The 16,784-nt window shown below is 37.5% G+C and overlaps 1 protein-coding gene across 3 annotated transcripts in view; it reads left to right on the top strand.

The window, feature by feature from the left end:
- The window catches only part of DGKH (diacylglycerol kinase eta), a 184,382-nt gene extending 169,787 nt beyond the window's left edge, over positions 1-14,595 (top strand). For all 3 annotated transcript variants that reach the window (XM_073795251.1, XM_033843358.2, XM_019936489.3), the window contains one exon: positions 1,372-14,595. In XM_073795251.1, coding sequence (XP_073651352.1) covers positions 1,372-1,455 — 84 coding nt within the window. In that variant the 3' untranslated portion in view covers positions 1,456-14,595. The remainder of the gene's footprint in view (positions 1-1,371) is intronic.
- The last annotated feature ends 2,189 nt before the right edge of the window (positions 14,596-16,784 follow it).

Raw genomic sequence — 16,784 nt, 5'->3', positions numbered from 1 at the left:
AAGGAGTATTTTCCAGAAGGATTCAGAATCATCAGTAGCATTGCTGCTATAGAATTCAAGGAGATCATAAAGTATATGGGAGAGAGAGAGCGCGCGCGCGCGTGTGTGTGTATCTTCTCAGACAAATAATCTTGTGGTACCTTATATTTTCTAGGCTGCTTTGAAAGTCATCTTTTTCCTAATTTTCAAATATTTCACGTTCTTTGTTTTGTGAAGAAGTTGTCTGACTTCACACAAATTGATGATGCCCATTACGCTTAAAGAAGCTATAGGGAGGCCTTCACCATCTCTTTTAGTTTTTCAGACAGCGAATACTATGGCTGTCTTGGATGGGTCTCATTTATCACTGCAACAAGTATTTGTTCGCCAGGCTCCTGCTCTGTGCTGCCCACTCTGCAATCACCATTCATTTCTGAAAACTAAATATTGGTTCCTTGGTTCTTTTTTAGGAAGATAGTCCTTTAAGAAACAAGAATTTTGAGGGAAAGGGTCAAAAGTGTTTTGAGGAAAAGCATCAACCCACAGATACATACCAATGTTTATGTAATTGTTTATACTTATACATTACGAAGTATAAGGAATATTTAAATATTTCACTCAAATCAAAGGCTCTAAATGCACGTTCAAATGCATTTGGATTCCACATTTAGGTCATGGGCACTGGAGTCTTCCCTGAGGATCAGGCCTCACTTGTAAGTTTAATATTTTAGCAAGGAAATGTATAGTTGTTTTAAGACTAATTGTGGATACCCTGGTGTCACATGTCACTTCTTTCAGAGATCACAAAAGGACCTGTGGTTTTTTTGTTTGTTTTTTTGTTTTCTTGTTTTTCGGTACGCGGGCCTCTCACTGTTGTGGCCCCTCCCATTGCGGAGCACAGGTTCTGGACGCGCAGGCTCAGCGGCCATGGCTCACGGGCCCAGCCACTCCGCGGCATGTGGGATCCTCCCGGACCAGGGCACGAACCCGTGTCCCCTGCATCGGCAGGCGGACTCTCAACCACTGCGCCACCAGGGAAGCCCGGACCTGTGTTTTTTAAAACAAAAAAAAAAAGAAGAAAAAAGAGGAAGTAATTTTGACTCTTAAAGAATTGCCCTTGTGTATAACTTATGAGAATGTTACATTTAAGAGTTGTGTAAGATGTGATTTTTTTACTGGTCGGCAATTTTTTAATGTCAGGGTTTTTTTGGTTTTATAAACTTACTTTTCTAACTTTTACTTCCTAAATCATTGAATGTAAACTAAAATGAATGAGCTGAATGCTAACTGTGTTATTAGCTAGTTAAATATTTAATCCTCAGTTTTTCTCTTGTCAGTAAACTTCTTCCTCTTTCTTTTTTCTTTCTTTCTACCTTTTTTTTTTATTTTTAGGACCTGGGGATACCGAAAGTGGGTCATATGAAGCGAATTCTCCAGGGAATTAAAGAGCTTGGAAGGAGCACACCCCCAGTCTGAGGTGTAATCATATTGGTGCTGTTCCTTGGAAGGAAAGTAATTGCTACTTAATACAAAGTCCTTGGGAGCCATTGGCTGTTCTTGTAGTTTTCTGCCTAGATAAATAAGCACCACTGAGGCACCTCTACGGCTTGATATGGGTGAAAAGTTTGATTTGAGGTATTAGAAAATATTTTGTGCCACAAAAATACATTCCACAAAGCCATTTTCTTATTGTGCAAACCTGACACATTCAAATTTGCTCATATTAGTAAAAAGGTGGGAGGAATCTGAGACAATTGCATTGTCCAAAAGGTGGAATTGCACAATGTTTACTTTCCTTTAACCTGGTCAGATGGAATGTTCTTACCGTGCAAACACATAACAATATGTAGCTGAAATTTCTTGGGTTTCATTATTGGAGGCATTGGCTTCTTACTTAAAATCACTGGCTAGAAGACTAAGATGTAAATTAAGTGGTGTTTTGAATTGGTATCACCTCAGATTCCTAGCTCTCAGTGGTCAAAGAATATGGTTAAAACCCCTCAAATACTATGAATGAATGCAAATCTTAATGCACGATGTTCCTGCCTGAATTGTCTTTCTGTTTCTTGCATGTCACATTTAATATGTAACACTTAGCTTTAATGTCAGTTTTAATGGAATTTAATTTATTACTACCTAAGTACCTTTTGGTTGGCTAAAGGCACTTTTCTGTTCTTTGATGTGGAATTTTGCATAAATATTCTATATCTAAGAATTTGTGAACATGTGTCTGTGCCCTAATCAACAAATGATATATATCTTATGCAAGCCAATTTTATACCAACCTATCATAAACAGTAGGTGTGCACATTAAGAAAATTCTCTGGATATTTTCATAAAATTATATGTTCTGTTGCCTAACAAAACTTATCATAGCTCTCCGTACCAAAATTCCCACATTCTGTTTTAAATTTTTCATTTCAATTAAATAATTATTTAATACTCTGTTTGCATGTATAATATAGCAGACTGTTGACATCCAGGAATTTCCCCAACGTCTCAACTGGGATTGGTATACTGATTGGTCACCCAGACTCGTCCACTGGCTAAAGGGACTCCTGACACAAACTTCCCAACAAAAGAGATTTAAATTTTTTCTTAAGGGCTTTCCATTATTTATTATTATCTCACTTAATTCTTATATCCTATCAGGTAGATATTATTTTCCTTTTTGTAAACCACTATACTTCAGTCTAGCGCATGAGGAGTCAACATTACAATGATCAAAATCTTTGAAAGCCAAAGGCATACATATCAAAAAGTCACAAAAATGTCCTTAAATAAATTTTCTTTAGACATTATATACCAAAAAATTAATTCTAATGTTTAAAAATCTTCTATATAAGAGAAGTAAACAGGGTACTACTGACCCAGTGGTTAACAATTTTCATAAAGTAGCCTTCTAGGTAGGTGCTCAAAAGATATACATATATACACGTATACATTTATATGTACATTCACACTTGTGTACATGTAATCTAAACTATACTCTCATTGATATTTTCTAGACATTTATTTTCCAGATGCTTAAAGAGAAATATAGATGGGAAAACATTTAAAATGAGCTATTGTCTGACATATAATTTAATTATATCAAAAGGGTTTAAATATTTGATGCTTATCCTTGTTTATAACTTGAGTATTTACTAGTAAAAATCACAAAATTTGGGCATCTGAAAAATAAATGAAACTTGATAGGTTCCTGACCAAGTGTGTCTGACTATATATTTTACCTAAGTTGTGAATAAATGGAAATTTTCCAAAGCGAATTGTATCAGGTAGCTTAAAAGAGCAAAGAGCTACTCAGTTAATTTTAATGTTATCCACACTTATGAAATCAAAGGTCTTCCTTTCCAGTCCCTTTTAGAGTCCCTCACCCTGCAAAGTGTCCTGCTCTTTCAAGCACTTCCCTGTGTTCTCAGAACTCTCTGCTGAGATTGCGGATCCCTGTCCACAAAAAAAAAAAAAAAAAAAAGAAAAAGGAAAGGTGGAGGCAAGGAGGCAAGAAATCCTAGAAAAGAATGAATTAATGCAAACATCGTTACCGATTTTCACTCTCCCCAAATTCTCCTTTGCCAATAGGAAAGATTATCTAGTTATCACATGTTCAGAATTTAAAAGAGGAAGATGTAAATGATTAGATTTTGTATTTGATGTTGCTTTTTCACTCTTGAGTAACATCCATTATATATGTTGAACCTCAGTTAACAGAATCCTTAGCTAGAATTTTCCAGCAAATGGGTTTTGAATAGGAGCATTTTTCACTGTATGCATTGTCTGTGCATAGCTATGTAGGACCCAAAGGACATCACTCACGCCTGTTTGCCAGGATGGTGCCCTCAGAGCCTCTAGAGGCCAGTGTCAGCCTCGCAGAGGAATCAGCTTCTCATGGTAGATGGGGTTACAACAAAGATAGGAAGAGCTTCTCCACGTGGCCTGATCCCAGCTCTGGGGAGTGTAGGTGGGGCCTCTGCACCTTGGTCCATGCATAAGCTGAGGTGAGAAGCTCAAGCCTGGGCCTGATTGCCAGCTGTAATTGCCGTCTTTCCTCCCCACCAGACTCTCCTGCATGTAGATAATTTGGGAGGGCTGGAGGGGAATCACAGCTCACATCCACTTCCTTTCATTTTCCTTCACTGTTCGTTTTCCTGAAGAACAACTTACTTGTCAAGAAAGGGACAGGGTCAGGCCTAAATAAAATTTCAGAGTACTCAATTTTTCTCTTCCATCTGTCCCTCCACCTCACTTTCTGAGTTTCTTGCTTACTTCCTGGCTTCCCATTTTTCCACGTGCCCAATAGAGATGGTTGCTCAAATTCTCACTGCCACGTACTGCCCTTTCCTCATCAACTGTCCCACTACAAACGGACTCCTTTTATCTTGCCCCACCTTAGCACCCACTGTGGGTCATCTAGCCAAGTGTTAGGAAGAAAACAATGTAAAGAAACTGATTTTACAGTTTGCATTTTATAAAAGGAAAGTTACTAATCTAAATGAATTGATGGATTAGATCATTTGAGGACCATCACATATATTGCTGTGGCTGAGAAGAGGTGATCCCTGAATGTGTAAGATCTGTGCTGTCCTACATGGTGGCCACTAGCTCCATGTGGCTGTTTAAAGTTAATTTAATTAGAAATTTAGTTTCTCAGTTGCACTAGCAACATTTCAATCACTCAATAGCCATAGTAGACAATACAGATGTTGAATAGTTCCATCACTGCAAAAATTCTACTGGATAGCACTGCTCTGCATCATTGCTACTCAAAATGTGGTCCATGCACCAGCAGCATCCGTATCACCTGGGAGCTTATAGAAATGCAGAATCTCAGTCCATTCCAGCCCTGTTGAGTCAAAATCTTCCTTTTAATAAGATTTGTTGGGTGATTAGCCCTGGCCTAGATGCGTTTTTCTCTCTCCTAGCTAGGAGGGATCTGAGGTCTTTGAAGTTTCTCAGAATAGCTTGCTGTCCAACCCACTGTTTCCTATCCCTTCTCCAACTAGTCCCAGAAATGAGCTGAAACTCATGCATCACCCAGCTGAGTTTTCTTCTCAATCCTTATTCCTAATCCAGGTTCTAGATGAGCCCTACCTACCCAGTATATATTTTGGTTATATTTTGGTAGATAAGGTGGCACACAGGAGGTTGGCCAACACAACTGGCCTCTCTCCAGCCCCTCACCCCACGTCTAAGTCACTAACAATCTGCATTTGCTCATGTGACATTCTCATTTGTTCACAACTTAAGTCACAGGCAACATTTCAGAAGAATGTGTACTGAGATAAGTAAAGACCGGGTTGATCTCCAACAACTTGTACTTCTCACTTTCGTTTATCAGTAGATTATCCTATTGACATAGTTCATGCTTGAGGACACATGCACACATTAAATGAATCATTAGGCATGCAAAAAAAAAAAAAAAAAAAGAGACCCAAAATGATTACAGGTAAAGTGAATGCGTCATTAAGACCCTAAAAGAAGGCATGTTTTGCTAGACTAAAGTCTGGCTTTCTTATTATGCTAACTTATCCTGATTTTCAGATAGTTAATAATTCCTTAAAATAGTGCCTGAAAAATAATATATTCTTGACCCTCAAAATACAAATTATTTAATTCTATAATAAGATCTGTCCGAGTGTGACATATGGTCAGTAAGCCTTTACTTAATTTTTACATAGTTATATAATGACCAAAACATTATTGCCTAGAGATTCTTTAGCTAATTTTAATGAATAAAGAGACCACTACTTTAATCTCCATAGAAGTTGTTTGTAACAGGAATTGAGGAAGGAAATACCCATGCAAAACTATGACTTAGAAAATTAGAGTGGAAACGTCTCTACATCATTTCTAAAGTAAATTACCTATTATCTCCCACTGGGTTGACAACATAGTGGACTTTTCTGTTGTATAGATGTGAATTCCTTAAAGATACCGCTTTTCATTAAGCTGTAGAAACATTACATCTTTCAACCTTGACATCTAGGATCTCTCCTGCTCGCTCCTTCCAAAATGAACTTATCTTGCATTTTTCAAATGCAGGTTGGATGAAACAATGGGTTTAGAGATTGATGATATTAGTGGCAGTTCTTTAAATCAGCTGAAAAGAGTAAGAAGTGAAGATTCCTCAATATTATTGGTCAATGGAACAGCTTCCCAAGTGGTTTCCAGAGCTTGGCTGCCATGCCTCTGCCCTCACTGCCCCACGCCAAGTGCCATGGGGCCTGGGGCTTGTTTCTCTCTGCTATGGCATCTCCCCAGTGACTCTTGTATAGCAATCTCTGTGTCAGTTGGGGAATGTGTTGCCCTTGCAATAGGATGCCTGCTAAAGCAAAACTTTAAAGAGGCAATGATTATTGATTTTTCTAATACACAAAGCATTCATTTTTATTGTTATTATTGTTTCCTCTTTATTTCCTCCAAGTTTTGTTGAGAGGCATCTCCTTTAGAATAAAAAACTGTAAAGATTTATCGTGACAGAGAACGGAGAGATAAAAAGACAGCTGGACTGTACCTATTTGTATACTTCTTTCTGTTATTTTCAGGAAAAGAAGTTTAACAGAGTAACTGAGGCTGCCTTAAACTCAGTAACGATGTTTAAGAAAAACCCCATATTACTAATATAGATGAACAGGTTAATTCCCTTTATGTAATTAAGATTCTATTTACATATATTTATATCCTCTCCCTCTTAATTTTGTATGCACTTCCAAGTTTTAGTTGGAAAAATAGAAACCAAGCCACTACTTAAACGTTATAAAAACTCCACATAAAATATTTCATTTTAGCTACAAGTTATTCATTGTATAGGAATTTATGAATAGTCTGGATATTTCATAGAACTGCATTTCAAGAGCAAGTTAATCAAACCTAGAGGAACATAGGGTTACTTTCTCAATGGATTAACGTAAGTTTCATACTCAGTTGATAATGCCACTGAAGTAGGATAATGCAGTTAGATATTCAAGCTAAAAAGGAAAACAAATATATTTTGTTGTCCTTACTGTTTGCACTATTGTTTGCCACTGCTTAGCCATATCTGTTTCTATATTCTAAGTATTAAGCTGATATGTAGCTAAAGATTTCTTACAGTTCTGGTAACTGGTAACTAGTGCTGTGAAAGGTTTTGGCGTTGTAACATTCCCAGTTTTGTGAGTTATATATTGTATATTGAAGATGACTAATAAATTGGAGTAATATATTTATCTAGAGCTGGGAAAATATATTATTTTCAAATCTTCAAGTAAGTTGTATCGAAGTTTTTCTTCCTCTTAAGTGAAATGAAAGTCTCAGTTTTACATTAAAATGTCTATTTATACAACAGGTTTCTCCTTTTACTGGTTTTATTAATTTTCATATTAAAATTTTTCTTATCTTTTTATACCAAAAAACTGGTCACGCTGGTGATTCAAACTGCCAAGATGTATTTTAGTTTGTAGGACTTCTGGCAGACAAAGTATTTAATAACAAACCAGCTTTGTATATTTTGTGGCTTTGGGGGCAAGTATTTTACCTTTTGAAACTCTATGCGAGGCAGTGCTGATATCAGCAAAGTCAGTAATAGACAGTATTACTCATAATCATCAGTAGAAGGTTTTTACAAGTTGTATAAATCAGTGCATTTATTTATTATGTCGTGAAATGTAATCTTTATACAAAATGCTTATTCTAGATCTTTTCTTTGTTATTGCTGTTGCTTAGAGTGTAACAGCTCTGTTAATGATTTACTTACGTACTTGAAGTACTCATTTCTGTCAAACAGATGCCCAGTTTTTTTCCGTGTAAAAATCTGATTCTTTACCATCATAGATAACTGAAAAGTAATAGAGAGTTTGTTAAAAAAAAAAAAATTTCATGTTTAAAATAAATATGGAAAAAGGCATAAAGCCAAAATGAAATCACCAATATTAAGTATTTACTGTAACCAAGGGATTCATCATGCTATATTTTGCCAATATATATTTTATCTTCAAGTCAGGACTGCTTTTCTGTAGTAAATTTTCAATTTTTGTTGTAAAAGAGATCTCAGTTGATTATACTGCCAATATGACATTTGAATGAACATTAAAAATCTGGAACCCTCCAAATTTCACATACCTCCAGCTCTAGGTTTCAGGGTGTATATTTTTAACAGGTTTGCATTTGACTCTGGGCTGCTTTAGTCAGAGTACTTATGAGGAATAATGGTTTGTCTGTTTCTGTCAGTTAAGTCAGTGAGATTTTAATTGAGTTTTGAATTCTTTCTGTTTGAAAATATTCTCTATTCAACTTTTAAAAAACTAAAAATGTTAAACATAATAGCACAACATGCCACACAGAATAAAATCACGTTTTCAAGGAAGAAAAATAACTGTTCTGATTTACCATGAGGCTGTGTCATATACCAAAGAAATCACTTTAATAAGCCCTAAATTCAACTGTTTTATTGGTTTACAGTGTAAGCAGTAGACGAAATGTAAGCTATTTAAGAACTATAGTAGAAGATTAAGAATTAATTTACTAGAATTTAAAAGACATAGTTTTATATTAATTTTATTATTGCACAAGCAATTATTGAAGGCAGGAAAAAAGAAAATATATGAGAAACATTATATGGAAATTAAAGGAAAAAGGAGCTTGGTAATTTGTGAAAGTTTTGGAAATCGAGAGTTTGAACATAGGTATCTTTCAGTTTATATTATAAAAATGCAAAGCGTGTGAGATGTATGGTGAGCACAAAACCACAAAAAACAAAAAAAAAGTCACACTGGTGAAGTCTGGGATTGTATCTGTATCTTTTCAAAATAACCAGTGAGTTTAGGGAGCCCATTCTACTGTTGAAATTTGGAAGTCAATTAAGCAGGTAGTTTGGATAACCTGATCATTTGTGTTTATTACATGAGGCAAATTTTCTCAACTTAGTAAGTGATGTAGGGAGAACTAGTCAGAAGGGCTTAGCAACTTCCCAAAGAAGAACTCTGGTACATGTAGGTCAGACCAGACCATACAGAGTAAAGAGATTGATTTTCATGAACCTTTCAAGGCTTAGAGCCTTGAAATTTGTTAGCAAGGATGGATTTTCCTTTCATTTGAAACAATAAAAAAGTATTCAAATTTATAATATTATAAATAGCTAAATTCTGTGATTCTGGAGATGGGAATATGGTTTAGGTTTACTGGGTTCCTCAACTGACTTTGGCGCTGGCTCAGTGTGTCCTTACTATGAGCTAGATGTTTTGGTGCCTCAGTTTCCCTAATTAGAAATGGCACACAATATTATCAATTATAAGTACTTGTTAGTTTTTCTTTTGCAAAAGAAACTAGCTAAGTGTGAATCATACTTAAAGTTACTACTTCTTTCCCACTGTTGTTTTAGATGTGTAGAAAAGCTTCCCAGACTTTATCCCATCACATGAAAATTAAAAGCCCAAATTAATATCCCTTTCTGTTCATTTTTAAAATGAGTGAAGTTACATTAGTACTGTCAGCACCAGAGAAGGTTATGGGTATGTTCATCTGTGTACTACAGGTTCATATTATTCATTTTAGTATAGGCTAAAAACTCACTTCTAAAATCTTCAGAAATTTAGAGTAACTTCATTTTTTTACACTCACCCCAGACAACAATTTTATAAATATATAAATATATATATATATATATATATATATTTTTTTTTTTTTTAGCTAAGACTTTCACATCTTTTCTTAGATTAACTCCCCAAAGAGGAAAATGTCTCTTTAAATCAGCGTTTTTAAAAACGGAATACCGGACTCCCTTACCTTGTTTTACTCTGTGACGTCACTTACTTTCTATACTAAGTGAATTCTAAATGGTTTCCTTGCTGTTTGATCTGAAGCATGCATCACTATCTACCTTCTTTGGCCATGGAATGGTACAATGCAAAGTACCTTCAAAACTTCCTGTAAAGAAACTAAGCTAGAGATTGTCTTAATTATTACCATAATGGAAATCTAAGTACAATTAAGGGGGAAAAATTCGAACAACCTAGTTAAAATTATTAAATATAGATAAGGGTAAATGAATATTGACTTTATTTTTCCCTGACATTTGAATTCAGTCACTGTCTGATCCTTGACTTAAAGATTTCCTTGCTAAATCTGGTATTTATTTACGACATTGGAGCTCCTGCTACATCCCCCTCCCCTAAAAATGCTGGAATTTTAAGAGGGTGTAAGCTGCATGACATAAGGGAAGAGACTGATTCAGAGCTCATTTGCATATATTTTGATCTGTCTTAATGGCACAACTTAGTTTTCATAATAACAGATCTCTAAATGATGATTCCAGAATGATTTGGTACAGTGATGGGAAAAAATTATTTTTCTGGAAATTTGCTTCCTGCAATGACCTGATATACAGTTGACCTTAGTATAATTAAAATTAATTATCATTTTAATTAGACCCTACCCTGTTTACAGATTTCCATTTTGCAGCAATTTTTAAATATACATAATGATGAGCATGAAAGAATTGCAAACTTGAGCAGTTCTTTTGTTTCCTTGCCTCCTTTTACTTGAAAAGCTTTCAGAAAGCTTTTGAGAGATGACACAGTTCTCATAGCAACATTATGTGATTATGTTTTTCTGCCAAGACACTCATAAGCTAAAATATGGAACAAAACACAGGCTTAGCTTAATCTTGCTTTGGAATTGTATAAGCCAAAGCCTTTTCTATATCAAAGTGTTTTTTTAGTATTTATACAGTTGCATATTTTATTTTTTGTCCATCTCAAAAATTGAATTGACATTTTATGTTGTATTTCTAATTAGTTGCAGTAAAGCAAAGCGCTAATGCCTTGGTTCAGACTTTTATCAGTACAAACCTTTACCATTTTTCTCTCCTATGCTTTAAATTTTCTTTTAATTTATTTACTTTATTTATTTTTGGCTGCATTGAGTCTTCTTTGCTGTGCGCGGGTTTTCTCTAGTTGTGGTGAGCAGGGGCTACTCTTCGTTGCGGTGCACGGGCCTCTCATTGCGGTGGCTTCTCTTGTTGTGGGGCATGGACTCTAGGCGTGCGGGCTTCAGTAGTTGCAGCATGCAGGCTCAGTAGTTGCGGCACACGGGCCCTAGAGCACAGGCTCAGTAGTCGTGGCGCACGGGCTTAGTTGCTCCACCGCATGTGGGATCTTTCGGGACCAGGGCTCGAACCCATGTCCCCTGCATTGGCAGGCGGATTCTTAACCATTGCACTACCAGGGAAGCCCCTCTCCTATGCTTTTGCCAAAGTTTTTCAGCGACCAGTTTTCCTACCTTCATTCTCCCCTGCCTCTAGTCCATCTTCCACATGGTTGACAGATTGGTCTTTTTAAAACACAGATTTGTTTTGTCATGCCCCTGCTAAAAATCCTTAACTAGACTCTCCCTCCTTTACAGCATGGCAACCTAACTCCTTAGCGTGATGGATAAGGGTCTCCATGACCTTGCCTCTTCCCACCATTTTTAGCATTGTCACCCACCATTTCCTCTAGAGACCTTTTGTAACCCAGGAGTTTGGAACTTCTCACGGTTCAGTGCTTTGGCATAATCACATGCTGTAGATCAACTCATTCAAGACTCAGTTCAAATTTTACCTTCTATGACACTCTACCTGACTTCCCAGGCAGGTTAAGTATTTCATCCATGCTCCATAGCCTCTTGAAACTTCTTCTATTAAAATAACATCGCATTTCAATAATTCAATATATATATATCACATTTCAGTAATTCAATATATATATATCTGCTTGCCCACAACTGGATTTCTCTTTGTAGTCTCAGTGTCTAGCTAGCACGTAATAGGACTTCAATAAATGTTGAGTGAATGAAGGTAATATAGCGCCCAAACTTCTTTGTGTTTTTATACTTTCACAAATGAACGCTTAGACTTCCCTGAGAGTCCACATGAGGGGGATGTGTATTCAGAAGCCCGCATGGACTCTGGGAGAAGCAACAGAAGAGAAACAGCAGGGAAGAGCAGTTGCTTTGTGAAGGATAATCATTTGTTAGCTATTCATGAGAAATATTTACCAAATCTGAATTCTTGTTTCTAAAATTGAAGCTTAGTAAATTTTCACATAACTGCCAACTACTTCTTATTCATAATCCATAAATGTGCCCTAAAGATGATCTCTCTCTTTGGCAGGTATTCAGTGTATACAATCTACATAAACACATACACTAATTACCTACACAAAATAATGAGACTTGAGAAAGAATTTTTAAAAAGGTAATGAAAGTGTAATTTTCTGAAAAATAGTTTTCAACCAGAGATAGAGACTGAATTTGTGCAATATCAGGTCATCTAGAGTTAATGATTATTTCATTTTTTATTATGCAAATATAAGAAGGCTTGTTTGCCACTGCTATCACCCCATATAGAACATAAAGACTAAAAACTATTACCTAAGGGTTTGTTTTCTCTTTTGTGATTCTATAAAGGCGTTATTCCATGTCTCCAAATTATGATAAAGGTTAACATAAAAAGCCCTATATCAGAATTCCCTGGCAGTCTAGTGGTTAGGACTCTGCGCTTCCACTGCAGGGGGCATGGGTTCGATCCCTGGTCAGGGAACTAAGATCCTGCATGCCACCTGGCATGGCCCCGCCCTAAAAAAGAAACAGCCCTTTAAAGTCAATAATTTTAAAAATTAAATAAATCCAAAATTTGCATGTAATTAAATGGCCTCTTATTTCACTCACTTAATAGATATTTTTCTACCTGCTCTACACTCGACATTTGATTAATGCCGGGGATACAAAGAAAATAAGACATAGCTCTTGTCTGAAAGAGTTCAAGTTCGTTTTCGTGATGATTCTTCTACAGTTTGTTTAAGAAATTGGGAGGACATGTTTTTAAATCAAGTAGTATTCCTCAGATTTTTTCAGGGAAGTGGTCACCTTCCACCCAAAAAACTAAATTCTGTGTCATAAATAAGTAATCCCATTCTTATGTCCACAGTTTTTGTATTTTCAGGTCAACCACAAATAATTTTTGACCATCACTTGTCAAGTACGTCTTTCATCAATCCTATAGAACCCCATTTCCACAACCATAGGTGCTATGTGTGATCCAAGTGACTAATGAGTTTGTAGGAGACAAGTTCAATTTTAAGTCCATTTTAGGAAGGCATATATCCTCATTAATGACACACACACCAAAATATATGAAGTATACATTGGGAACCCACAGTAGAGGGGAAAAGTAAATAGTGCTTTCTGGTATACTTCAAAGGCTCCACTTGAAGTTATGGGTTGATGTTTCCACCTCAGTTATTTTTAATGGGGAGTAGGGAGTAATACTACTTAACAGGTAGCATACTTATCTAAGCATACAGTAAATCTACTACTGGTATTTTTGTGCCACAATGCACTGATATATAGATGAAACAAAACAAAGGTATGTGAGTTATAAAAAATTAACTTCTGAATATTTATTGATGGTTAGGCAATTGGGTTCCTTTATGAGAAGGAAAAAACTATTGTCGGTAAGTATGGAAAAAACCTTACTTGTATGTACATTTACATTTTGATAGGCATATTTGGAAGTCACCGTTTTCCATCAGTATAAAGTATCAACCATTTCTATGTTCTCTAGCAAAAGGAAATTCTTAGTTTGATAGAGCTTTACTCTTCGTTCGATGTTGTAAAAGGACCACAAAAGAAAGAGGCTCAGAAGGCTGGACACTTGACCGTCATATTCAGCACATTCATTCTACCTTTCAATAATCAGGCATGGGACTTCCCTGGTGGCACAGTGGTTAAGACTCTGAGCTCCCAACGCAGGGGGCCCAGGTTCCATCCCTGGTCAGAGAACTAGATCCCACACGCATGCTGCAACTAAGAGTTCACATGCCACAACTAAGGAGCCCACGTGCTGCAACTAACACCCGTCGCAACCACATAAATATTTTTTAAAAAGATAATCAGTCGTGATTTACCTCCTATTTATTATCATCATGTTGAAAACCTAACAATATTGTTCCTTTTGTCCCTTGCATTGCAGAAGATAGTTGGGATCTAGCCTTTGCCATATTATTTATAGATAAGAATTTACTACATTTTGGTAGTCTGTTTTGAAACTTGTATCTGAAAGATGGAGATCCTATCTATTTATTACACAGTGGGCTCTGTTTGCTGCAGAAAAGAGTGAAACTTTAAACTGCTTAGTACACTTGCCAGTGAAATATACCTGACAGAGCAGAGGTTATAACTTTAGCTCTAATGACTTTTAATAATGGTAAGAAAACGTGAGTTTTGTTTGTTTACATGCTGTTTACAATGGCATAATTTTTAAAATATATACAATTGAGATATTTATTGCATACTATTTTAAAGATGTTTTATGTGTTTTCACCTTTGGAATATATTGTTACAGTTCCTTATACTGATAATTTGGGTGGCTTTGTTAATGTAGCTAGTAATTTTTATGACTACTAAGTGACCAGGTTTCTGTGCCTTTTATTGTGGGATGCATGATTATGTATTTATTGTATGAAAGTCACTGATGCGTGTATTTTTGTACTTTGCCGAGAGTAATGGTTGATCTCGATGTACATGATGATGAGAGATGCCTTTTCCAAAGGGCACTGCCTTGAGATCGTCCTTCTCAAATAAAAAGAATGCATTTGGACAATGTGTGAAGTCTCCATTCTTTTTGGTTGGAATCCCTCTTTTTTTTTCAATTAAACCTTTTATTTTGAGATAATTGTAGATTCACCTATAGTTGTAAAAAAATAACAGAGAGAGAGAGAGAGAGATCCTGTGTACCCTTTACCCATTTCTCCCTGGTGATGACATCTTGCAAGCCTATATATAGTACAATATTGCAACCAGGATATTGACACTGACACAGTCAAGATGCTGAAACATTTTCTCATCACATGGACCCATAACAAAGATACCTCGTGTTGCCCTTTTATGACCACACCTACTTCCCTCCCACCTCCACTTCCCACCCTTAACCCTGGGAAACCATTAATCCATCTCCACTTTTATAATCTTGTCATTTCAAGAATGTTATATTAATGGAATCATACAGGGTGTGACTTCTTTATTTCACTCAGTCTAATTTCCTGAGATTCATCCGGTTGTTGCATGTATCAATAGTTTGTTTCTTTTTATTGCTGAGTAATATCCCGCCCGGTGGGGGAATTCATGGTAAAAACATAATTCGATTTATCCTTAATGAGTTCTTGAAGTTCACCAATAAACACTTGTTCAGAACCAAATATGTGACAGGTGTTGTTTCCAGTGGAAGTGATCTATGGATAGTCCTGTCTAGTGAGAAAGAAAGCTTATTGTAACACAGAGTGTTATGTGCAGTGATGAAAATCTGCAACCAAGTATGTGGGGAGCAGAGAGGAAGGGAGGATTTAGAGGAGGTTTAGGGGCCCCTTCCTGGATACGTGACCTTGAGTTGAGTCTTCAAGCAGTCAGCCAGGCAAAGTGTGTGTGTGTGATGCAGGGGTGACAGTGCAGCAGAAGACAGCGAAACAGCATGGTGGGTACAGCTCGGTGTTGCTGAAGCATGAAAGGAGTACAGCAAGAGACCGGAGATATAACTTGCGTAGGTGAGGGCAGAACAGTGCAATCAGATTTGACCTCCGTGGGTGGAATTGACCTGCAGAGGACTAAGGACAGGAAGATCAGCTGGAGGTCTAAGAAACAGATAATGAGGGACTTCTTTTTTTTTTTTGCGGTACGCGGGCTTCTCACTGCTGTGGCCTCTCCCGTTGCGGAGCACAGGCTCCGGACGCGCAGGCTCAGCGGCCATGGCTCACGGGCCCAGCCACTCCCCGGCTTGCGGGATTTCCCGGACCGGGGCACGAACCCGTGTCCCCTGCATGGGCAGGCGGACTCTCAACCACTGCGCCACCAGGAAAGCCCTGAGGGACTTTTTTAGGGCAGTTTTAGTGGAACTGGAAAGGAGGGAACAGATCTGAGAAACACTGAGATGAAAATGGCCTGCGCTTGGAGACTGGCAGTGGATGAACAAAAAGGAAAGAAGAATTTCAGGTTTCTACCAACTGAAAAGGAAAGTACCTTGGTCAAATTCATATTCGGGCATCATGGGTTTAAGACGACTGTAGGATGTCCATAAGATACATGACACTGTTGGAGAGAGGCATGGGAAAGAAATACAGATCTGGGAGCCTCATCTGGTGGCTTGAAGCCATTAGAGAAGATGAAGTTATGGGAATTCCCTGGCGGTACAGTGGTTAGGACTCGGTGCTTCCACTTCAGGGAACAGAGGTTCGATCCCTGGTCGGGGAACTGCCAAGATCCTGCAAGCTGCGCAGAGGCCACAAGAAAAAAAAAAAAAAGATGAAGTTGTCCTGAAAGACCCCCAGGGACTCAGAAAAGGGGCTCCACAGATCTAGGACTCATACCTTGGAGGAGGGGTTGCTTTCCAGATGGTGCTTCTGGGAGATGGGTGTGATGAAGCTGGTTCTAGGCTGGAGAATGGGACCCACTGCCCTTCCAGGGTGAGAACTGGCGCCCAGGCGACGCCGGCAGCAACAGTGAACAAAACAGGAAGAGTAAGCCTTTTCCCCTCCCACTTTCCAATTTCCCTCTTGTGTAGCCCATTGGCAGAAAGGGTAGAAAACCAGCTGGCAGGGAGCAATGCCATTTGTATTGCAAGAGCCTTAACCCCAGCATCGCAGAGCAGACGATCAAAGTGTGTACTGGGAGCTGAGAGGTAACCGTTCCTTAAGTGGCCACTTAGTCTAATAAGGCACTCTTCTTTAAGAACAGCAATCTTTATTACATTCAGTGGAAAGTGGGGCAAGATGCTGCCCCAGGAGGATTAGTTGAGGGACTGG

The sequence above is a fragment of the Tursiops truncatus genome, chromosome 18 (assembly GCF_011762595.2).
Source record: "Tursiops truncatus isolate mTurTru1 chromosome 18, mTurTru1.mat.Y, whole genome shotgun sequence".
In the NCBI taxonomy this organism is placed as follows: domain Eukaryota; kingdom Metazoa; phylum Chordata; class Mammalia; order Artiodactyla; family Delphinidae; genus Tursiops; species Tursiops truncatus.
This window is presented reverse-complemented; position numbering and strand designations above follow the sequence as displayed.